Source organism: Eublepharis macularius, chromosome 14, assembly GCF_028583425.1.
Source record: "Eublepharis macularius isolate TG4126 chromosome 14, MPM_Emac_v1.0, whole genome shotgun sequence".
Taxonomy (NCBI): Eukaryota; Metazoa; Chordata; class Lepidosauria; order Squamata; family Eublepharidae; genus Eublepharis; species Eublepharis macularius.
Genome location: NC_072803.1, coordinates 71,450,417 through 71,474,279, shown reverse-complemented (window position 1 = coordinate 71,474,279; position 23,863 = coordinate 71,450,417). Strand labels below are relative to the sequence as shown.

The 23,863-nt window shown below is 47.5% G+C and overlaps 1 protein-coding gene across 1 annotated transcript in view; it reads left to right on the top strand.

The window, feature by feature from the left end:
• Positions 1 to 23,863, top strand: part of NWD2 (NACHT and WD repeat domain containing 2) — a 156,810-nt gene that overhangs the window by 61,012 nt on the left and 71,935 nt on the right. Inside the window, exon 2 of the mRNA XM_054998218.1 lies at positions 17,210 to 17,298. Within this exon, the coding sequence (XP_054854193.1) occupies positions 17,210 to 17,298 (89 nt within the window). The remainder of the gene's footprint in view (positions 1 to 17,209; positions 17,299 to 23,863) is intronic.

The window sequence follows — 23,863 nt, the reverse complement described above, 5'->3', positions numbered from 1 at the left end:
TTTATCTGACATATTTGCATTTCCAAGCGCAATCTTCTTAGGCGTTAAATACCACCTATACATCATTTTATACACATTCTCTTTAATATTGGTACAAGTTGAAATCTTCAAAGTGTTTTTCTACAAGTGTTCCCATGATTCCATTGTTATTTCTTTATGAAAGTTTATTGCCCATTTCACCATCTGGACTTTGACTGTCTTGTCTTCCGTATACCATTTTAAAAGTATTTTGTATATTTTCGAAATGTCTTTTTTACCTTCTTGTAAAATCACTTCTTCTAACTCCGAGTTTTTCAGTCTTATTCCTCCCTTTAAACAGTCCGAGTTGTAAAGATCCCTGATTTGCCTGTATTGAAACCATCCATAGTGAGGAGAACTCTTCTTGTGTCTTTATTTTTGGAATCCCATGTTCCATCGACATTATCTCTTTATAAGTTAAACATTGTTGTTCATTATAGACAGCTTTCGGATCTATTACTTCGTATGGTACCACCCATGAGGGGATGCCACTTTCCATGTAGTTCTTATATTTCTTCCAGATTATGAAAAGGCTTCTTCTAATATAGTGATGCAAAAACATAGAGTCCGCTTTAACTTTATCGTACCACAAGTAGGCATGCCATCCAAACAATTTTTTGTATCCCTCCAGGGCCAGCAGTTTACGGTCTTTTAGCATTATCCAGTCTTTTAACCAAGCCAGACAAATTACTTCATAATATAATCTTATGTTTGGCAGTTGCAGTCCCCCTCTTTCTTTCAAATCTTGTAATACTTTCATTTTCACCCGGGGTTTCCTGCCTGCCCACAGGAAGTCTGAAATTTTTCTTTGCCATTTGTAAAATTGTTTGAAGTCTTGGATAATTGGAATAGTGGTAACACATTCATCTTCACTGCTGCTATTCTTCCCAACCATGACAAATTTAATTTATTCCATTTTATCAAATCTCTTTCTATTTGTAGCCACAGTTTCTCGTAATTATTTTTGAATAAATCTGTTTTTCGCAGTCAGCTCAATCCTTAAATATTTCACTTTGTTAATTACCTCGCAGTCTGTTATCTCCATTAATTCTTGCTGTTTTTGCTTCGTCATATTCTTACACAATATCTTCGACTTCTTTTTGTTCACATAAAATCCAGCCAAGTCTCCAAATTCCTTTATTTTATCTATTATTTTTGGCATGTTATCTATTGGATCTTCCACTATCAACATTACATCATCCGCAAATGCTCTGACTTTGTAGGAAAATTTTTTTATTTTTATGCCACGAATTGTATCGTCCTCTCGTATTTGAGTCAACAAAATTTCCAAAATCAAAATAAACAACAATGGAGACAATGGGCAACCTTGTCTTGTACCTTTACTTATTTTCAATTTTTTAGTCAAATCATCATTAACTACAATCGCTGCACACTGGTCTTTATAAATTCCTTTAACTGCTTGTATGAACTTTTCTCCCATTTGCAGCTTTTCCATAGTGGCAAATATAAAGTCCCAGTTCAAATTGTCAAATGCTTTTTCCGCGTCCACAAAAAAGAAACCAACTTCCCTATCACAGTGCTTGTCGTAGTATTCAATAGCGTTTATTACTGTCCTTAAATTATCCTTAACTTGTCTATTAGGTAGGAATCCAGCCTGTTCTTCTGCAATAAATTCCGACATCCATCCCTTTAACCTTTCCACCATAATTTTCGCAAATATTTTATAATCATTATTCAGCAGCGAAATTGGCCGATAATTCTTAACATTAGTCAAATCTTGTCCATCTTTCAGAATCAGTGATATATTAGCTTCATTCCATGAGTCAGGAATCTTTTGGCCTTGCAAAATTCCATTCATTACCTCTCTTAGGAACGGTGTCAGGTCATTGGCCATCATTCTATAAAACTTTGCTGTTATTCCATCCGGTCCAGGCACTTTCCCTAATTTTGTTGATTGTATGGCTTCTTTTATTTCTTCCTCTGTCACTTCCCTATTTAACTTCTCTTTCCATTTCTCTGAAATTGTTGGAAGCTTCATTTTCTTCAAATATTCCGCTATTGAATCTCTATTCACCTCCTTTTTTTGGTACAGTTTTGCATAAAATTTAAAAAAGGCTCTACTAATGGCAGATTGAGCCATCAATATATTATCCTCTTCTCTAATCTTAGTTATAGTTTTCTTCTCCTTTTTTTTCTTTAGCTGCCACGCTAAGTATTTCCCAGGTTTATTTGCACCCTCAAACGACTTCTGCTTCATTTTTTTAAAATTCCACTCCAATTCTTTGTTATTCATTGCCGTCAATTGTTCCTGCAGGATCTTCATATCCTGATATATTTTCTTTTTCCCTGGTCTTTTCTTAAGTTGTATCTCTTTGGCTTTAATTTTTTCCATAATTTCAAGTCTCTTTTCATCCTTTCTCTTCCCATCTCTTGCATTCAAATCCATTAGTATTCCTCTAATCACAGCTTTATATGTATCCCATACCTTATAAGTTGATACATCCTTATTCAAATTGTACTGTATAAAGAATTTGGTTTCTCTTCGTAACAACGCAGTGTTTTCTTCCGTCTGCAGCAAGTCTTCGTTTATCCTCCATCTTCTTCTTTTAGTGTTTTTCCCGAATCTCCACATAATTGGATTATGATCTGAGCCTACCTTGGGCATTATCTCCACATCTCTAGTCCATACCACCAGTTCTTTGGAGGCCCAGATCATGTCAATTCTTGATAGTGTGAAATGTCTTGCAGAGTAAAATGTATACTGTCTATTTTTAGGATTTTGTCTCCTCCATACATCTTCCAGACTTTCTTGTTCCTTGATCGCAAAAAACGATTTTGGCAAAAGTCCTCTTTTTTTCTGTGCACTTTTAGATTTCTTGTCTTCTTCCAAGTTTGTAACTCCATTGAAGTCACCTGCCAGAATTATTTGATCATAGGTCAGTTCGTCTAGCTGTTTCTGTAAGTCCTTGAAAAAATTTTCTTTTGCCCCGTTAGGCGCGTAAATTCCAATCACCAAAGTCTTCTTTGAATTCCAAATTATTTCCACTGCTATATATCTGGCTTCTATATCACTTAAAACTAATTTTGGTTGCAGCTCTTCCTTAATATACGATACAATTCCTCTCTTCTTCTTTTTGGAAGCTGCTGCAAATTCATTTCCAAGTTTTGCAAGTTTCAAACATTTTACATCCTGCTTTTTGATATGTGTCTCTTGCAAACACACTATATTACATTTTTGTTTTAAAAGCCAGTGGAAAATAGTCTTATGTTTAAAAGGTGAATTTAGTCCATTTACATTCCAAGATATAATTTTACACTCCATGATCAAATTTTAGCTCTTTTTGGTAAGTCTTTTTCGTTGTCTTTAATAAACGTTTCCATCTCCTGGCCAGATCTGATCTTCCTCCTAGCTCCACCAAATTCGAAAGTCAGTCCTTCAGGTATTTCCCATCTGTATCTGATTTTCAAATCTTTTAACATCTGGACCAACTCTCTATACTTTCTCCTCTCCAACAACACCAATCTGGGCAGTTCTTGCATGATTCTCACCACTTTCCCATCAACCTCTAATGGTTCCTGAAACTGTTTACTCACAATTGACTCTCTTGTCTTTCTAGTTGTAAATTGCACAATCATATCTCTTGGTAACTTCCTTTTAGCTGCAAACTTTTTTGTCTAGGTGTTCCAGCGCCATTTGCCATTCCTTCTTCGACATCGTGGGGCTAGCTCTACTTCTCTCCCACAAGTCTGCTCTTTTCCTTAGCTCCGTGGCGTGATTTTATTATTTTCCTTTATTTTTAAAAGTCAAAGTTTAGGTTATTTTTGTAAAAACTGCTATTTACGCGGTCCAAAATGTCGGGCGTCTTTTCTCTATGGTTTTATTCTGAGGCAACTGCCCTTACCCTTGTCTAAGATGGCCTACTTCCGTTTTTCTTGAAGCCGCAACTTTGCCCTCTTCAAAAATGGCGATATTCCACTTCCGCTGCTTACAAGCCACTTCTCGCCAAGCTCTTTATGGTTCTGACGCACTTCCTGTTCCTCTCCGTTTCACAGCAGTTCTCGCGATGTTGAAAGTTTCTCACAGTCCGCTATCTCTTCCTAGCCGCAGGTATGTAAACAATAATCGTTTTTCCGCGCAAACTTCTCTTTAAAATGTCACTTTTTAGTAATTTATTTGCCGGAGTTTTCTCGATTATATATCAAGTCTCTCACAGTTTCCTAATTCTCTTTGTCACTTTATTTCTTATTGTAATCTGTCCCTTATTGAGAGATAGCAATCTTTACCTTCTTAGATGTTTCTCTTGGGTTGTAGTCACTGCTTCGATTATCCAATCGATTCAGGTTCCCTTCTTGGTTTGCTGAAGCTTGGGCATGCAGGTCTTATGCCAAAAATTGACTCCAGAGCTGCTGCAGAGATCTTGGCTACCTTTCTTCGGGTGGGACCTCAAGGGTGGATGGGGGCTCGTTGTGTAGAACCCCCTCACACCCGAGATCAACGCGCCCTCGAGGTCTTGAGCGTACTTGCCTGTTCTCCGCCTGAGAACGGGGCTATGGGTAGTTTGTGCCCCTCCAGCCCCTACAAACAGCGGCATGGACAGCTCAGCTCCCTGAGCTGTGTTAGACCTTCATGAATCCCAAACCGGAAGTCTGTGGGTCTGGATTTCATTGACGTGATACAAAAATAACTTCTGGTCCATTTCCATTTTGGCAGCCAGAAAGTAACACTGATGTTTTGCTTTTTCTCTGCAGAACTATAAAAATCTCACCTCTGACATGCCTGCAGTTTTTCCCTCCTGGGTAGCTTAATCTCATAAACTTGCTGACTTTAAAAGGCAGGTTAAAATTTTATGTAATAAAACCAGATTATCTACCATCCCATCTAATTAGCTATTTTCATTTTAATTATGTGTCATTTCATTTCTAGGCACAGAAGCTGCAGGCACTGTAAGGGGATGGGTAGGAATTTTTAAATGTGTTCACTTACTATCATACAATTCCAATTTGACAGATGTTCCTATAAGAAGACATTCTCACATTTTAGCCCAGGAAGAGATGTTCTGTTCCTTGAAGTAAGTAACTATGAGCTCCTTCTGCCTATGCTGATGTGATGAGCTCACAGGTACATCCGGACCTAATCCAACCTTGATCCAAGGCTACTGCTGTATCATATAAGCAGCACCGGATTGGGTGTGCTGAATGATGGCCAGACCATTTTCAAATTGCAATTAATGTCACAGAAATATTTGTCCTGCTCCATCTCTCATAAAGACTTCCTTGCTGCTAATTGTTACGGTTGACACACATAAACATCTGGTTGGCAGGATTTTTATTTCTTACAGTAGGTGTAAAGAAAGCCCCATGGTGCAGAGTGGTAAGCTGCAGTACTGCAGTCCATGCTCTGCTCCTGAGTTCGATCCTGGGTTCAGGTAGCCAACTCAAGGTGGACTCAGCCTTCCATCCTTCCAAGATCGGTAAAATGAGCACCTGTTTTCCTGGGGGTAAAGTGTAGGTGACTGGGGAAGGCAATGGCAAACCACCCCGTAACAAAAAAGTCTGCCAAGGAAACGTCGTGATGTGACATCTCCCCCTCCCCCCATGGGTCAGTAATGACTCGGTGCTTGCACATGGGACCACCTTTACCTACAGTAGGTGTGGAGTTATGCTTACTAATGCAGTGCTCCTTTTTGCTTTTCAATTCTGGCATTAGCTAATTCATCTGAAGGGATGGTAGATGCTCAGAACCTGGAACATTTCAGGGCAGCTTCTTATGGAGAGTTGTACTCTTTGGTTTTGATACTTGAAAAACAACACAAACACACACCTTTAAGTTTATACTGAATGGTAGAGAGGTATATGATTCACAGGGTTTTCAAAATACTTCATTTAATTACGCATTAAATTTATATTCCGTCCTATGGACAAACGAACCCTCAGGGTACTTTGAAACAATCCAGTAACTCCAGTTCAGTGAATAATTGTAAATTAAATCAGTATAGAGCAACCACTACAAACAAAATAAATGGATGGTATAAAGAGCCTAAATAGTAAAGAGTTCAGTAGCACCTTTAAGACTACCCAACTTTACTGTAGCATAAGCTTTCGAGAAACAGAACTGTGTTTCTTGAAAGCTTATGCTACAATAAAGTTGGTTAGTCTTAAAGGTGCTACTGTACTCTTTACTGTTTTGCTACCACAGACTAACACGGCTAACTCCTCCGGATCTATAAAGAGCCTAGATTGCCATCCAAAAACCCTCCTAAAAAGGAAGGGCTAGTCTTTTAAAAGCCACTTGTATACAGGGGCCTGATCTCATGGCTGTTGCTTGCAAGCATTTTGTAAAGGAAAAAAACCAACAATTATGCAAGTGGCCCTCCCTCTTGGATACACACCTTAATGTGGTGAGGAGGTTTGTGTGTCTGTGACACTGAGCAACACCGTCAGGAGCACAGGCATGGTCAAGAACTGAACGTTCCAGTGGTGAGGGGAGCAGAGGAATTCTTGAATGTTAGCTACTGGGCAGTAGCAGTAGTGAAAGGTGACACTGGTGGCAGTGGTGTAGCGTGGGTTGGCAGCACCAGGGGCAACTCCTGGTAGGTGGTGCCCCTGTTAATACACACACACACACACTCCTAGGACTGCATGATGACATCACTTCCTAAAAGTGACATCATCATGCAAGGCATGGCTGCCCCTGGGAGTGCTCCCATGATTCGGGCTCGCTCACTTCCCCGCCCCTTACCTGGCAGCCCTTACCTGTGCCACTGCCGCCAGCTCAGCATGCTCCTCAACCAGCAGCTGCTGTAGGAGGGCCAGCCTAGTGCCCAGTGAGCTGGCTGCCCCGTTGGAGCAGCAGTTGGCCAGGGTGGCCTCCCGCAGACACTGCACAGACTCTCCTTGGTGCAGCAGCCTGTCCCCTAACAATTATGCCTCGCCCCCAGGGAGCACTGCTGCTATTTGGACCTGCTCACCTCCCCATCCATTACCTGGAAGCCCTCCGGCACAGTCGCCCGCACCACCACCACCAGCTTGCGCGCTCCTTGGCCAGCAGCCTCTACAGGAGGGCCAACTCAACACCCAGCAAGCCAGCCACCCCGACAGCATGGCAGGCAGCCAGGGTGCATGGGCGGCCTCCTGCACATACAGCACAGGCTCTCCCACTCAGCATGGGGGCCCCTTAAAAATTATGCGCCCATGGCACCTGCCCCCCCCCCATGCTTTACCACTGACTGGTGAAGGATCTTTCACAGACAACAGCAGTGTCACTTCAACTAACCCTGGTTAGTACTGTGAAGCAGAAGAAGGCATTGGTAAACCACTTCTGCTGATCTCTTACCTTGAAAACCCTATGATGAGACAATCCAAAATGAAAAAATATATAGTCAGCTGCAGCAGCCATTTTGTGGCCAGGTCAGATGGCACTCAATTGGCTACTGGGAAAGAGCCAAGGACAAGTACAAATAGTGTTATTCTTAATGATGGGACTGGAATAAAGCCAAAAGGATGTCCATTTGCGGACATGAATAGATGCAAAAGGAACATCCAAAGCTGTGCGACACACATAAAAGGAACATGGAATGTGAGAAGTATGAAAACAGGTAAGCTAAAAATCATAAAACAAGAAATGGAACATTTAAACATTGCAGTCCTGGGTGTGTGTGAACTAACGTGGACTGACTCAGGACATTTTCAGCCAGAAAATCACACAGTGTTTTCCTGTGGAAATGAACTCAAAAGAAACAGTGTTGCTCTAATAGTGAGTCATAGCACAAGCAGTTAAGGGCTACAATGCAAAGTCTGACCAAGTAATATCAATCAGATTTCAGGAAGAGCTTGTTTACATAACCATCATTCAAGTTTATGCTCTAACTACAGTTGCTGAGGAGGAAGAAAGAGAAAACTTTTATGCAAGTGTCCAAGAAGAAATTGATCATACACCTAAACAAGATATGCTGATAATTATAGGCTACTGGAATGCAAAAGTAGGGGATAAAGCAGAATCAAACATAGTTGGAAAATTTGGACCAGGATCACAAAATGAAACCGAAAGGTGGTTCAGAGTATTTTGTGAAGCCAACAACCTGTTCATTGCTAATACATGCTTTAGGCAACCAAAAGATGATTGTATATGTGGAAATCACCGGGTGACCAATATAGAAACCAAATAGATTACATAATTGGAAATAGAAGTTGGAGAAGCGCTATTCTCTCTGCTAAAATGAGAACAGGAGCTGACTGTGGTACAGATCATGAGTTGCTAATATCGAAAGTTAGAATAAAGCTAAAGAGAAACACTAAAAGAATCATAGTGCCAAAATACAATCTAAATAATATTCCTGAAGATTTAAAGACCAAGTAAGGAACAGATTTGCAATATGAAGTTAAATTGATCATGAGCCAGAAGAACTATGGGCTGTAACCAGAAATATCATCAAGGAAGAATGTGCAAAGACTATTCCTGTAGCCAAAAGAAAGGAGAAGTCTAAACGGATGACTGAGGAAACTCCTAAAATTGCTAAAGATAGACAAGAAGCAAAAGCAAAAGGTAACAGGGTCAAATTTCTAAATGCAGCTTTTCAGCAACTTGCAAGCAGAAACAAATGTATTATAATAACCAGTGCAAAGAAATAGCTGTGAGGGAGCTAAAGAAGATCCTTAAAGATAAAGATGTCTCTCTGGGAACCAAGATCAAGATAATCCAAACTATGGTACTCCCCATTGCCATGTATGGATGTGAACGTTGGACAGTAAAGAAAGCTGACAGGAAAAAAATTGATTCATTTGAAATGTGGTACTAGAGGACAGTTTTGCAGATACCATGGACAGCCAAAAAGACAGATAAGTGGGTACCAGATCAAATCAAACCTGAATTCTCCCTAAAAGCTAAAATGACAAGACTAAGGCTATCATTCTGTGGTCACATCATGAGAAGACAAGATTCTCTAGAAAAGTCAATAATGCTAGGAAAAGTGGAAGGCAGCAGAAAAAGAGGAAGACCTAAAACGAGATGGCTTGACTCAATAAAGGAACCAACGTCCTCCAGTTTGCAGGATCTGAGCAAGTCTGTTAATGTTAGGACATTTTGGAGCTCTTTCATTCATCGGGTCGCCGTAGGTTGGAGGCGACTTGACGACACATAACACACACACACACAAGTGGACATACTTTTCAGAACTGATGTGAAATTGGTACGTTTGGAAGTCTGGCTATAAAAATACACCATTTTAAAAAATCACTTATAAAAGTAATACAAATGAAATCGCAAGGTCACAGCAGTGCTACTTGAAGCTGTGACAAGTAGGTTGTGCTGACCAGTGAAGTTTCATTAACAGATGTAATATCCCATCCATACAAACATGCATTCTTCAGGAACAGAGCTAATATATATAGAAATCATGCGGGAGTGACATATTAATCTTTGCTTTATCAAGAGTTAAAACACTGGTCCATTCTACTATGACCGTCAGCCGATCTCAAGAGCATCAGGCAAATAAGAGCAGACCTTGAGAACTTCAGGTCATTCCTAACAACTGTGTTGCAGAGCAGCCCCACTGACCCATGAGCACTGCCCCTTCTTGCCTTCTAGGGGGTCTGGGGTTCACCAGTGACAGTCCAAGCCTCCCCTGGCATGTGCCACTCCTGTGGTGCCCCCTCCAATCTTCAGATGGGCTTTCATTTCTTCTCTCTTGGGCCTGCTGCCATCACTTGGCCTTTGTGGGAATTACCTACGCGGGGGTCCCCAACCTTTTTGAGCCTGCAGGCACATTTGGAGCTCTGACACAATGTGGTGGGTGCAGCAACAGAATAACTGCTACAAAACGTCTGTAGCAGGAGGTAGAAGCCATCCACAAAATGGCTGCTGCAGCTGACCTTCCATCACACAGCGGTGATCCTTGTGCTGTGGGAGCAACTTCTGCCAAAGCAGTGCTTTTAAAAACCTGCACAGCCCATCAGATCCTCAGTAACCAATCAGAAGCCATGCTTGACAGAAGCCCATCCCGGCCACTCTTACTTTCTAAAAACACTTGGCAGCACCAGGAAAGTGGGTACGATGGTACCCATGGGCACAGGGCCAGTGCCAGAGTTTCTGGCGCCTGAGACTGGGGGCAGCTTCAGGGCTGTTGCTGCCCCCATGCATGCATGCGAAGAGTGCGTGCACACCCGGACTGCGTGATGATGTCTCTGCGTATGACATCATCATGCAGCGTGCCTTTGCGAGCCAGCCCCATTGACGCGGTAGGCAGCTGGGATGGTGCGTGGGTGGCCTACCAGCCCTCCTGCTCAGTTGCCTCACACTGCCTTGGCTGCCTGGCCCGCAGGTGTGTGCAGGCGGCGACAGCACGGGGCAACTGAGCGGGAGGGCTGGGAGGCTGCCCGCTCAGACTGTACCGCACTGCTGCCGCCAGCACGTGCTTCTGGCTGGGTGCAGCAGCTGCGGGCCAGGCGTGGCAGGTGGCCGGGGCGGTGCGTGGGCGCCTTCCCAGCACTGCTGCCACCAGCTCCACAGTGCGCGCCCCTGCCTCCAGCACCCCCTCCAGCACCTCAGCGCTCGAGGCTAAAGCTCAAGGCTGGGTCCTGTTTAGAAAGCGTCTGGCTTTTCCTCCCCACTCTTACCTGTTCCCAGCTAAGAGACATTTTTTTTAAACGGGGGGGGGGTGGAGGTTTTGATACAACCCACATCTACAAATAAAAAGCATTTTTTCCACAACCTGTTACCTAAGATCGGCAACTTCAGCAAATGAGAACACGCTCTCAAAAAATTGGCACATGGTGACCGTTGACTGGATGTCAGTTCACTTCTCTTGAGTATAAGACTCATGACCAGGGGAAGGGGGCCTGGATATTGGTTGAACTTTGCTTGTGGATGATGGATATTGTTTAAAGCTCTTTTATTTTAAAAGTGTACATACCAACTTGCAGAAATTCTGTCAAGTTAGCTTACAATAAAACAATTGTAATACAAAAGCATATCAGTACAATTAAACAATAAAAAGCAAAGGGATTAACAGACAGGCCAAGTAATAATAAAACAGAGCCAGTCAGTAGCTATATCAAGAACTGAGCATAGAATAACCAAAATAAAATCACAGAGAAATGGTGATGGGAAGTGCTGTAAAGTTGCATGTAACTTACGGTGACACTGTAGGCTTTTCAAGGCACGAGACCTTCAGAGAGGGTTTGCCATTGCCTGACTCTGTATAACAACCCTGGATTTCTTTGGTGGTCTCCCATCTAAGTTGGGCAGCGTTCTTTGTGGTGCCCCCCACCTTATGGAATGGCCTGCCAGAAGAGTTCACGAAACTTGCCTTTCCACGAACTTTGTAAAACCGAATTATCAAGAAGGGCTTTTTTGACACAGGCAGTAGTGCTGTGCTGTAAGGAAGTGGTTCAGAGAGACACTTTGGTAAAGGAACAGGCTGTATGCTTCCTGGGTAATGCCTATGGATGTAGATTTGCTCCTACTCGGTAGTTTCTGTGATGTTTAATAGGTCACATGAAATTATTTACTTAATATTTATTTGTATTTATTTTGTTTCAGCAATGTTTCACCTTTGTATTCCTATATTCAAATGTTAGGCTAGAGGGAGGGGGGGAGACTTTAAAGGGAAGGAGGTTCCCCAGGCCATTTGCAAACAGCGTGGGGAACCTCCTTCCCTTTAAAGTCTCCCTCCTTCCAGCCAGCTGGAGGGAGGGGGGAGACTTTGTCAGGAAACCCCTGACAAGCTGCTGAGTCAAGAGTGAAGTGCCCCTCTCCCTGCTGCTGCGCAGCAGCAGGGAAAAGGGCATTTCACCCCGTCAGGCTACACTCAGCTGCTTGTCTTGGGTTTCCCTGACAACCGGCGGAGATGGGGATTTAAATGTCCCTCTTCCTGCACTGTGCAGCAGCAGGGAGAGGGAAATTTAATCCCTGGCAGGCTGTAATCAGCCCTTCAAGCACAAAGGTATCTATTGGGAAGGTATCTATTGGGAAAGTATGACTTGGACTATCATGTGCATGTAAGTATAGAGAATGCCATGCAAAACCATATTATGAAATAAGGGTGGTTTATAATTATTAATACCTTTATAAACAGAGAGGAGGCCAGGATGAAGGGAAACCGAAACGAGCAACTTTAAGCTGGCGGGCTCATTGCCACCTACCTGGAGATCCAGAGGGATCCTATGAGGCTCTTCTGAGTTGGCTGTTTTGAAATATTTATTGTTGATTTCTGCTATTGACCATCCTGTTGGTGTTCCCACTTATACGGATTGTGTGGACAAGACGAAGACTTATTCCAGGAACTTTCACCCCTCCAGTAATTTCCATAGGAGGTTATACAAAAGAACTGCCATTGAATTTTTGCAGCAACTTTGAATTTTTGCAGCAACTTTGAGACATATGTGTGTAAGAATTTGTATGACTGTACACTTTTTGTATTTATATGGTGAACTAGATGCAAATAACTAAATATTTTGATATCACAAGTGAATATTTATTGGGTTCCTTGGGCGTTTGCCTATAGCGGAGTTAGATGTAATCAGCCCTTGTCAGGGGTTTCCCTGACAAGCAGCTGAGTCGGGGGTGAAGTGCCCCTGGGCTTAGATTGGGGTTTCCAGGGCAACAGGAGTTCAGACAGAGTTCAGAAAGTCCGTGTCTACTGTTGCCAAGGGAATTGATTGAAAGGTGCCAGACTGTCTGGCTTGATGAATGGCTGATGATCACCACGAACAGGGCTTGGATAGAACACACGTTCACCAGGAACGGGGCCTCATGGACAGCTTGTTCGCGAACAGCTAATAGGGCTGTTCGTGGCTTTTTTTGGTTTGTATCACTGTCCATGCCCACCTCTAGTCACGGCACCCATGAAGATCACAAACATAGATCGTTGCTCTATTTTGGTCCTCACCTCTCCCTTCCACCATGGTATATGGAGCACAATTGAAAGCTTTGGGAAATCTTGAATCAGGCATTAATTTGCCATGATGAATCCATTTGCCCCAAACACATACAAACTGCAATTCTAAATTTTGGTTTGATTAGAATCCTAGTTTGTGAGTGGGAAACAATCTCTAGTTTTCCCCAGTGCCTGTTATATATCACAGCAAATTAGCAGAAAGAAGCATCATGCATATGTAAGCTTGGCAAGAAGTTCATGCTCATCCTAGACAAATCATTATGTGACACCTGAATACAGTCTGAGTTTCCCCTTGTCCATATCATTGGTGGCTGACTCATCTGGTGAAACACTCACTGTAAGAACGTAAGGGAACAGGATTAGTTCGTGCAAACATTATGGAGAAGGAAAAGGGATCTCAACATGGAATTACTGTTTGGGGTGGTAGCCCCATATTTCTTGTAACCTCTAGGAGTCCCCTTTATGGAGTACCAAATCAGTTGCAAATGTCTGTCTTGTTGGGTAGAAAGATGGCTTTTTTGTTTTTACAAATGATTTGTAACATCTGGATCATCACAGGAATGCCAGCCTCTGGAGCACAAAAAATATAGAGAAGCCTGTTTCTAGCATGCTGGCTTGCTTTATTCACAGAGAAATAGAACTACACGAAGAGCAGCATATAGCAGCTGGAAAATTACAAGGCCTCTTAACTGAACTCATTGAGTTTATAGCTATTAACAACAAAGTGCTGGTTCTCCACTGGGATTTGAGTTCAATTGTTACCCAAATACAAAGTCTCCTTAATTAGTTGGGGAAATTAGCATTAAGGAGGCAAGTGAGAGGGGGTAACTGGGATTCTCCACCTATGTTTATGGGAATTATTCCCTTAGAGAACCCTCAAATAAGTCAGGCTAATATTCAACCAGTTTTTTTTTTAAGAGAAAATAATGACACCCAACTGATAACACCCAACTTCATTGTTGATGGATGGCCAACTGGACTCTGCACCAGTTAATCTGTCCAGGGCTTTGGAGGCCATGACTGGGTGGTTAAAACAGTGTCGACTGAAGTTGAACCCTGCAAAGACCGAGGTCCTGCATCTGGGTTGCGAGCTATCAGGTCTGGGGATCCGGCTCCCAGCTCTTGATGGGGCACCACTTAAGTTGACACCAATGATAAAGAGTCTGGGTGTAATCTTGGATGCGTCCTTGTCAATGGAGGCCCAGGTTACGGCAGTTGCCAGGTCAGCATTCTTTTATTTTTGCCAGGCCAGGCAACTTGCCCCCTACTGTTACCGGAACTGGTCTCTTTGTGAGTAAAAGAATTTGTGGGGGGAATTAGCAAGCAAGGAAGACAGCTATGTGAGAGGCCGGTAACCACAGGGATCTGTCACCAATTTTTACAGGGTCCCTTCCGTTGTAACAAACGAGGCTGGTACTTAAAGTCAAACAACAACTTTTATTAAAGAACAAGACTTCATGCCCATACACATACAGAATTATGGGTAAAATGGTTACACACACACACAGTGTCCTATGAAGCTTGGGCAGAAATCAGGAATAGAGAGAGGGAACAAGCATATCTATCCGAAGAGTTGTTCAGTTCTCGGGAGAAGAGAGTAGCTTCAAACATCCAGCATTCTCAGCCAGGAGAGCGAGAGCCTTTGGGCAAACCTCAAGAGAACAGTGCTTTGGATCCAGTAAGTGTGTACGAAGAGAGAGGGGCTTAGGGAAGCGACCCAAAGGGAGCAGCCAGGAAGCATGCATGATTTGAATAGGGCCAGGGTCCCTACCTTTATAGAGTAAAACGTGCCCTGAGGTGGGGTGGCCCACCTAGTTGTTAGAACAAAGACTCCAATGGTCAGTTCCTGGGTTTGACAAAAGGGTTTGATTGCCTTGATTGGTAGCTGCCGGGGATGTGTGAAAGCAAATGCAGTTTGTTCTAGCGCTGTACAAAAGGGATAGTTTGTTAAGTCCACTGGAGCTAAGTTGATGAATTTAGGTAGGGGAATGTGTTCCCAGGAACACTGTAAATAGTTATGAATGTCATTTGATTAGCTCCTCAATCAAGGACAGGAGATCTCATCACAGAAGGAGGGAAAGGAATGTGCTACGTGGAGATGACTCTGCGAGACCTTTGTTGCACTGGGTTCCTTAGGGGCTGGGGAGACTGCAAATCCAATCACCTCTAATCACTCCGCATTCCTATGCGGCATTCCATCCATGCCTGGATCTCCTGGGCGGGACTCAGCAACTGTTAGCTGGAGGTCCTCTCGCCGCAATACAAACTGCTATTTTAAATCCAGAGGCCTGGTGCCATTTAATATCACTGGCAGCCGTGTTAAAATGGCTATTAAAGAGGCCGGGCCGACTGCTTACACTACCTGTCGACCTGTGACCTAGTGGCAGTGATCCATGCAACTGTCACCTCCAGGCTGGATTACTGTAACTCACTCTATGCTGGGCTGCCTGTGTGCCTGCTCTGGAAATTACAACTGGTCCAAACTGCGGTGGTGCACATTTTGACTGGGACTCTGCTCTGGTCACATATTACACCTGTTCTGCACCAGCTGCATTGGCTTCCAATGGAGTTCCAGGTCAGGTTCAAGGTATTGGTTTTGACCTTCAAGGCCCTTAGCGGACTGGGACCGACATATCTGCGGGACCATTTCTTGCCCTATATTTCCCGGAGGCTGCTTCAATCAGGAGACAAACAGCTACTGGTGATCCCTGGCCCCAGGGAAGTTCATCTTGCCTCAACCAGGGCCTGGGCTTTTTCAGTCCTGACACCTACCTGGTGGAACACTCTGTCTGTGCCAGCCCAATCTCAGCAAGGTCATTTCACTGGGCCTGTAAGACGGACATGTTCCGCCAGGCTTATGGTGGTTGAGGGAAATCGCCTAATCAGCCCTTCCCGGTAGGGGGAGATACACCCCGAACTATATCTAGTGCATCCTAGCCACCCTGCCCCATGTACCTTGAGGATGTTTTGAGATGTGGGATGCAATGTAAACTTCTTACATGTTTTAGCGCAGTATTTTAGTGCAGTTTTATATGATTGCTACCAACGTTTTGTCCTGTTTTTATTATGTATTTATATGTTGTGAATCCGATCTGAGCCTGCTAGCAGGGAAAGTGAACTGTAAAGTAAATAAAATAAATAAATAATAACAAATGTACAAAAAATCGCACACAGTACACATACAAGGCTAACTAGGAAAAACGGAGGGAAGTGGGAGCAAGCAGTTTGAGGGAGGGTGATAATTAGCAGTCTCAAAGATAGGAGGGGTCTGCAGAGGCAGCAGTGAAAGTGACTGGCATTTCACAGCAGGAAGAAGAGTCTCAAATGAGAGCCAGTTTGGTGTCGTGGTTAAGAGCGCCAGGACTCTAATCTGGAGAGCAGGGTTTGATTCCCCACTCCTCCGCTTGAAGCGAGCTGGGTGACCTTGGGTCAGTCACAGCTCTCTGGAGCTCTCTCAGCCCCACCCACCTCACAGGGTGTTTGTTGTGGGGATAATAATGGCATACTTTGTAAACCACTCTGAGTGGGCATTAAGTCATCCTGAAGGGCGGTGTATAAATCGAATGTTATTATTATATTATTATTATTAACTTGAAAGTGAGTGTATGGGTTATAATTGGGGAGCCCAATTATAGGGCAAAACGTACCCTGGGGCAAAACAGGTGTCTTGCTCCCCAAAACCATAACTTAATGGCTTGTCTGGAGGTAGAACAATAAATTGGGAGAGGCTTGAAATAGCATGAAATAGCATACTCATTTGTCTCTTGTCCTGAACTGTCACGGGGGAGTAGCTAGGTGGGAAACTGAACTTGACCAACCTGAATGCAGTTACATTTGTTTATTCCAGCAAATGGGAAAAGACCATATTCGTAGACCCTTTTGAAGCATGTATTATCCGCAAGTTCACACAAACACATTTGTTCCTGCTTATTCACACTTTACTTGTCAGGTGCGTACTTACAGAAATGTGATGTGTGAGTCAGTCCTGTGTGTGATGCTGTGATAGGAAACCTGCTAAAATGTTTCTTACTCCTGGGCTGCAGCCATCCTTCCTGCATATCTTCTCCTTCTAGAGATGTTGCAGACTCTAAAAATATAAGAGTTAAACAGAACAGGGTTGAATTGTTGGAGTGAATATTAAACCGAATATTGTTAAATGTCACAACAAGAATGTCGGCTTGACAAATCGTTCCCTGGAGCACAGAATTCTGATTGCTGCACAAAGCTTGTGCTCGTGGTTTTAAGATCAGTGTTCTCTCCTGTGTAAGCCCACACAGCTGTTTAAAAATATAGTTGTCACAAATATTACTAACAATGTTTTCCCCCCCTGTGTACAGATACTGTAGCAGAAAGAAGCGCATTACGAGAACACGTGTATCCTAAGCTGCGGGAATTCTGCAGGGAAAACTATGGGCTGGAATTTCAGGTAGTGTTTCCTCATTAAATATTTGAGTTATGAATAGTGCTTAAGCTTGCTATACGCAATATATTCGAGTTATGCCCACGCTTGTTGTTATATAAGTATACACAATTGCTTTTGCAATAGTTAAGGGCACAATCTATACCACACGGGTGCCAAGGGAGTGGCTATACTATTTTTCTTGCAAATTTACCATCCATTCCCATGTTGTATTATCAGTACTTATCAAAGGAAGTGTCAGGGCTTGCCGCGGCCACCGCTGGGCGGGGTGCCGGGCGGTCTGCTCCTGACATCAGAGGGGTGCCAGGGATGCTGCAGGACCCTGCTCTGTGAAAGGAGGGGCGGTATACATCACCCAGACTCCCTTTCAATCCACTCGCTGGTCTGCTCAACCTGTGCCACTCACCCCCTTTGGCCTCTGGCCTCTCCTCCTCCATCCACTCTCTTCCTGGTCTTTGCTCCCGCTCCCGCTCCCTCCCCTCCCCACCCCACCCCACCCCTCCTACTCCTACTCCTACTCCTACTCCTACTCCTACTCCTACTCCTACTCCTACTCCTACTCCTACTCCTACTCCTACTCCTACTCCTACTCCTACTCAAACCCACCACCCCAGAGCTCTTCCCAGCCATCCTTTATAGGGCTTCCTTTCTCAGCTCCGCCCTCCTTCCAGCCTGATCTTGGGCTGCCCCAAGTAGTTGCAGCTGGGGTAGCTGATCTGGCTCCAATGACCAGCAACAGCTGTGCTTTGTTGTCTGTCCCTGCCTCTGCTGATTGCCAAGGGAAGGTCCAGCTGCAGCCCCCTGGCTGGCTGCCAGGCTTCCCTGGCTGAGCTGATTGCTGAAGGCAGGCCCAGCTGTGGCCCCTTGGCTGGCTGCCCAGCTCCTCCAGCAGAGTGCCTCCAGCAGCTCCACCTGGAGGGGCTTGGCTCTTGGCATCTCCTGGGCCAGGCTACTATCGTCTAGCTCTGGGCTGTTGGGGCTGCTGCTCCTTCTCTTCAGGTAAGGGCTCTGTGTGGGCGACTGCTGGGTCCCCAAACCCGCTGTCCTTGCCCCCTTCCTCTGCTCTGCTTAGCCCCCTTTCCTACCCCAGGGGTGTGGGACTAGCTGAGCTCCCTTTGTCTCCTCTCGCCTTCTGAGGCCTTGGGGCCTTGCACCTTCCCCCTGGCACAGGCATGTTCTGGCTCTGTTTGCCAGTCAGAGCGGTTGAACTGCTGTCTCCTGGCTGCCCCCCACCACTGCCTCCCGGCAAGTCCGGGGGCTGGGCTGCGGATCCCGGACACAAGTGCTCCTGACTAGACATGGGCATGAACCAAAAAAAATTAACGAACCAGCGGATCGTGGTTCGGTGCAGACCACAATCCCGAATTCCCGAAATACAACGAACATCTCCCATTGCTGAACCGAACCGGATCGTGGTTTGTGGAGGCCAAAGTGGGGCGCGCTGCTGTTCCCAGCGATACAGGAATGGTGGGTGGTGCTGGCGGCCGCCAGGCCTGGTGGACATGGGGAGGAGGCAGGGGATCTGGCCGCTCACTGGCGGCACCCCCCATGTGCCCGCCCACCAGGCCAAACTGGAGCGCGCTGGTATTCCGTGTGCAGGCAGGAATGGTGGGTGCTGGCGGCGGCTGCCAGACCTGGTGGGCACAGGGAGGCGGCGTTGAGCCACCTCCCCTCAGGGGGCGGGGGGTCTGGCCGCTCGCCGGCGGCACCCCCCATGTGCCCGCCCGCCAGGCCAAAGAAAAGTGCGCTGGTATTCCCAGCTATGTAAGAAGGTGGGTACTGGTGGCTACCGGGCCTGGCAGGCAGGGGGAGACTGCTGTGAGCCGCCTCCCCTTCAGGGGGCAGGGGGTCTGGCTGCTCGCCAGCAGCACCCCCCATGTGCCCGCCCGCCAGGCCAAAGAAGAGCGCGCTTGTATTCCCTGCGCAGGCAGGAATGTGGGTGATGATGGCGGCCGCCGGACCTGGCGGGCACGGAGAGGCAGGGACAAGCCGCCTCCCCTCAGGGGGTGGAGGGTCTGGCCCCTCGCCGGTGGCACCCCCCATGTGCCCGCCTGCCAGGCCGAAAAGGAGCATGCTGGTATTCCCGGCGCAGGCTGGAAGGTGTGTACTGGGGGCGGCCGCCGGGCCTGGCGGGCACGGGGAGATGGCAATGAGCCGCCTCCCTTCAGGGGGCGGGGGGTCTGGCAGCTTGCCAGCGGCACCCCCTATGTGCCCGCCTGCCAGGCCGAAAAGGAGCATGCTGGTATTCCCGGCGCAGGCTGGAAGGTGTGTACTGGGGGCGGCCGCCGGGCCTGGCGGGCACGGGGAGATGGCAACGAGCCGCCTCCCTTCAGGGGGCGGGGGGTCTGGCAGCTTGCCAGCAGCACTCCCTATGTGCCCGCCTGCCAGGCCGAAAAGGAGCGCGCTGGTATTCCCGGAGTGGGTGGGAGAGGACTTGTCATCATGAGGAGGGAGAAGGGGAATATCCACAGCATCCGCGGGTCCTAACCCGAGGGTCCCACCAAGGAACAGTGCGGCGGAGGCAGCCAACTGTACACACCTTCCTGCCTTGCCGGAAAAGTTGGGAGGAAAAGGACATGTCATCATGAGGAGGGGGAGGGGGAATATCCCCCAGCATCCGCAGATCCTCACCCGAGGGTCCCACCGAGGAACAGTGCGGCGGAGGCAGCCAACTGTACACACCTTCCTGCCTTGCCGGAAAAGTTGGGAGGAAAAGGACATGTCATCATGAGGAGGGGGAGGGGGAATATCCCCCAGCATCCGTGGGTCTTCACCCGAGGGTCCCACCAAGGAACAGTGCGGCGGAGGCAGCCAACTGTACACACCTTCCTGCCTTGCCGGAAAAGTTGGGAGGAAAAGGACATGTCATCATGAGGAGGGGGAGGGGGAATATCCCCCAGCATCCGCAGATCCTCACCCGAGGGTCCCACCGAGGAACAGTGCGGCGGAGGCAGCCAACAGTACCCACCTTCCTGCCTTGACGGAAAGGACGGGAGTTGCGGGGCACATTCCCACCCAGCTGAAAGAGGTCCCGTCAGTCCCGTTGACAGGGGTGCTGCCATATTGTCAACTGACTGTATCTGTACACAATACAATCGGCTGCCCGAGCACAACCGAGCTGTGTAACCAAGGAGGGAGCAGTAACAGGATAGTCCCTCGTGAAGCAGGGGCTGACCTTATCCGCCGTCCTGCCTTTGCGGAAAGTAGGGGATGGGCAGGACAGGAGGCATTGTTTGGATGGGTCAGAGTGGGTCCTGAGAGGGGGAGACGGAAACAGGACAGCAGCAGCAGAAGCTGACATTGGCCACCTTCCTGCCTTTGTGGGAAGGACATGAGTCGAGGGACCCATTCCCCCCTGCACAGAGGGCTCTGCGTTTGCGATGGATGGGGGCACTGTGTGGCTGAACTATATGTGCAACAGTTCCTGAGCTGCTGCGCAAGTGCCCAAAGGAGGCTTCCATCAGCAGCATCACCCACCTTCCTGCCTTGCCAGAAAGGATGGGAGGGAGAGGACCTGTCATGTGGGGGGTAATTGGGAAGATCCCCCCGCTACCGGCAGGCCAAAGAGGAGCGCGTTGGTATTCCCAGCGTGGGAGGGAGAGGACGTGTCATTCGGACCGGGGGCCTGATCCCCCAGCCACCGCAGATCCTCACCCGAGGGTACCACTGAGGAACAGGGTGGCGGCAGCCGCCTCCTGAGCCATCAGCCTCGAGGCTGTAAGCAGCATTTTCCCAGACCCCAAGGGGACAACATCCGCCAACGCGGCCTGCCAGAGTGCTCTGCTCTCAACAGCATCACCCTCAGGGCAAAGTGATCCTCCCACTGACCCCCGCACAGAAGAGCGGGTGGCCCCCTTTCTCCCCCCAATGGATGTTTCACTGGGTGAGGAGGAAGACAGGCTCATGTGGTGCCTCTTCAGATGGCGAGTCAGGGCCGTCAAAGACAGGTGCTTTGGGTTTTTGCCCCTGCGCACCAGGACATCACAGGCACGGCACCGCACCACACAGGGGTCATCAGGAAGGGCCCGAAAGTGCCTCCATACGGAGGCGTTGTAACGCCGACTGCTAACTGTTCAGGGGAAGGAGGATGAACAGTTACAGGCTGCGCTGCGGGGCTGGACATGGACAACGGGGTGAGGGGTGGACTGCGGGAGGGGACACCACCGAGAGTTTGGAATGGGGATGGGAGGGATCTTTCATAACACACATACCATTCCTCCAGGGATCCATCGCCCACCCACCCCTCCTCAAAATGTTGAGAGAGATTCTCTCCCCCCTGCACAAAGACCTCTTGGGCCTCCACGGCCCACATAGGTGAATTGGGGGGAGCGGCAGGACTCTCTGTGGCCCCTGAGCTACACCGAAAACTGCTTTCCACAACTGAACCAGGAGGACGGCCATCGCACTTCACCCCACAACCACCCTTGGCGGCCAACACAAGAGGAAGACTCATTGTGCCACCAAACTAGAATTAAGGAGGACAGGAAAGGAGATGACTCTGTGTGCCCTCTGCCATGGTGCCCACCGAGCTTGGCCCCAGGGCCTGGCAGCAGCCCTGGCACCAGAGGGAGGGAGGGACTAGAGCCCTAGCCCACCACTCCCACAGACCGTAACAGAACAGGCACTAATAACACTGTGTAAGCCCTCAGCTGAGGTGCCCACTGAGCTTGGTCCCAGGGCCTGGCAGCAACCCTGGCACCAGAGGGATGGAGGGACTAGAGCCCTAGCCCACCACTCCCACAGACCTGACCCAATCAGGCACTGATTAAAAATAATCAATGTGAGCCCTCAGCCGAGGTGCCCACTGAGCTTGGCCCCAGGGCCTGGCAGCAGCCCTGGCACCAGAGGGAGGGAGGGACTAGAGCCCTAGCCCACCACTCCCACAGACCTGAACAGATCAGGCACTAATAACACTGTGTGAGCCTTCCACCGCAGTGCCCACTGAGCTTGGCCCCAGGGCCTGGTAGCAGCCGTGGCACCAGAGGGAGGGAGGGAGGGACTAGAGCCCTAGCCCACCACTCCCACAGACCTGACCCATCAGGCACTGATTAATAATAATCGATGTGAGCCCTCAGCCGAGGTGCCCACCGAGCTTGGCAACAGGGCCTGGCAGCAGCCCTGGCACCATAGGGAAGGAGGGACTAGAGCCCTAGCCCACCATGCCCACAGATCTGAACAGAACAGGCACTAATAACACTGTGTGAGCCCTCAGTTGAGATGTCCACTGAGCTTGGCCCCAGGGCCTGGCAGCAGCACAGGCACCAGAGGCTGGGGCTACAGCCATAGCCCAGCACACCAAGATGCCTGGGCATAACAGGTACAGTGACTAAGAATAATAATAGTAATAATAAGAATCATAATTAAAATGAATAGGATTGTGATAATACGAATCATTTGGTGAGCCCTCAGCCCAGGTGCCCACCTAGCTAGGCCCCAGGGCCTGGCAGCAGCCCTGGCACCAGAAGGAGGGAGGGACTAGAGCCCTAGCCCACCGCTCCCAAAGTCCTGACCAGATCAGGCACTGATTAATAATAATGTGAGCCCTCAGCCGAGGTACCCACCGAGCTTGGCCCCAGGGCTTGGCAGCAGCCCTGGCACCAGAGGGAGGGAGGGACTAGAGCCCTAACCCACCACTCCCATAGACCTGAACAGATCAGGCACTGATTAATAATCAATATGAGCCCTCTGCCGTTGTGCCCACTGAGCTTGGCCCCAGAGCCAGGCAGCAGCCCTGGAACCAGAGGAGATAGATCCCTATCCCCCAAAGCCAAGCTCAATTGTACTCTCAGTCTCTCTCCCCAAAGGCTAGCAAGTGGCAAGCAAGAGCTCTGTCCCACTCCACTGCTTTCAGAAAGTGAAACCCAGCCTGGGAGACCATGGCTATTTATAAGCATGGGTCCCACAGGAGGTCTGTGTTTGGCCGTCAGAGCTGCCTATCAGGGTTTGCAGGGATGAGATTAGAGTGCCCCTTCCCCCTCCCTCCCCTGAGTGTCTTCTTCCAACTTGTAACAGCTTTGCAGCTCCGTGGTTGGAAGGAAGCCCTGCTGATCATGGAAAGCTGGGCTTCCATTCAGGTTTCCAGGGCGACAGAAGGAGGGCAGACAGAGCTCAGGCATTCCCCTGGCTCCGTTGCCAGGGGAATAGATTGCTGGCACCTGAGTGTCTGGCTTCCCGAACCGCGCCCAAACACAACGAAGCAGGCCTCTCCCAACTGCTGGTTGGTTGGCCGTGGCCGATCATGATCCGCCGGGTCACGATCGCACGATCACCATTTTCGTGAGTTTTTGAGGTTTGTAATGCGGTTCGTGCCAATCTCTACTCCTGACAGAGTGATTCTTGATGACCCTTCAAAAACGAGTTATCATCTACAAGTCCTAAGTCCTGTCTGCCTAATGCTTAATGTATTATTTATTTAATTTAAAATGTTTATAGTTGCTAGCTAATATTTACTTACAAAAAGCTTATACTACCCTTTCACTAAAGGATAAAGTCCAGCTCTTTGGGAAACTATGCTGATGATATAAATAATTTAAATTAAATAAATTACACAAACGGAGAAGAAGCACTGTGG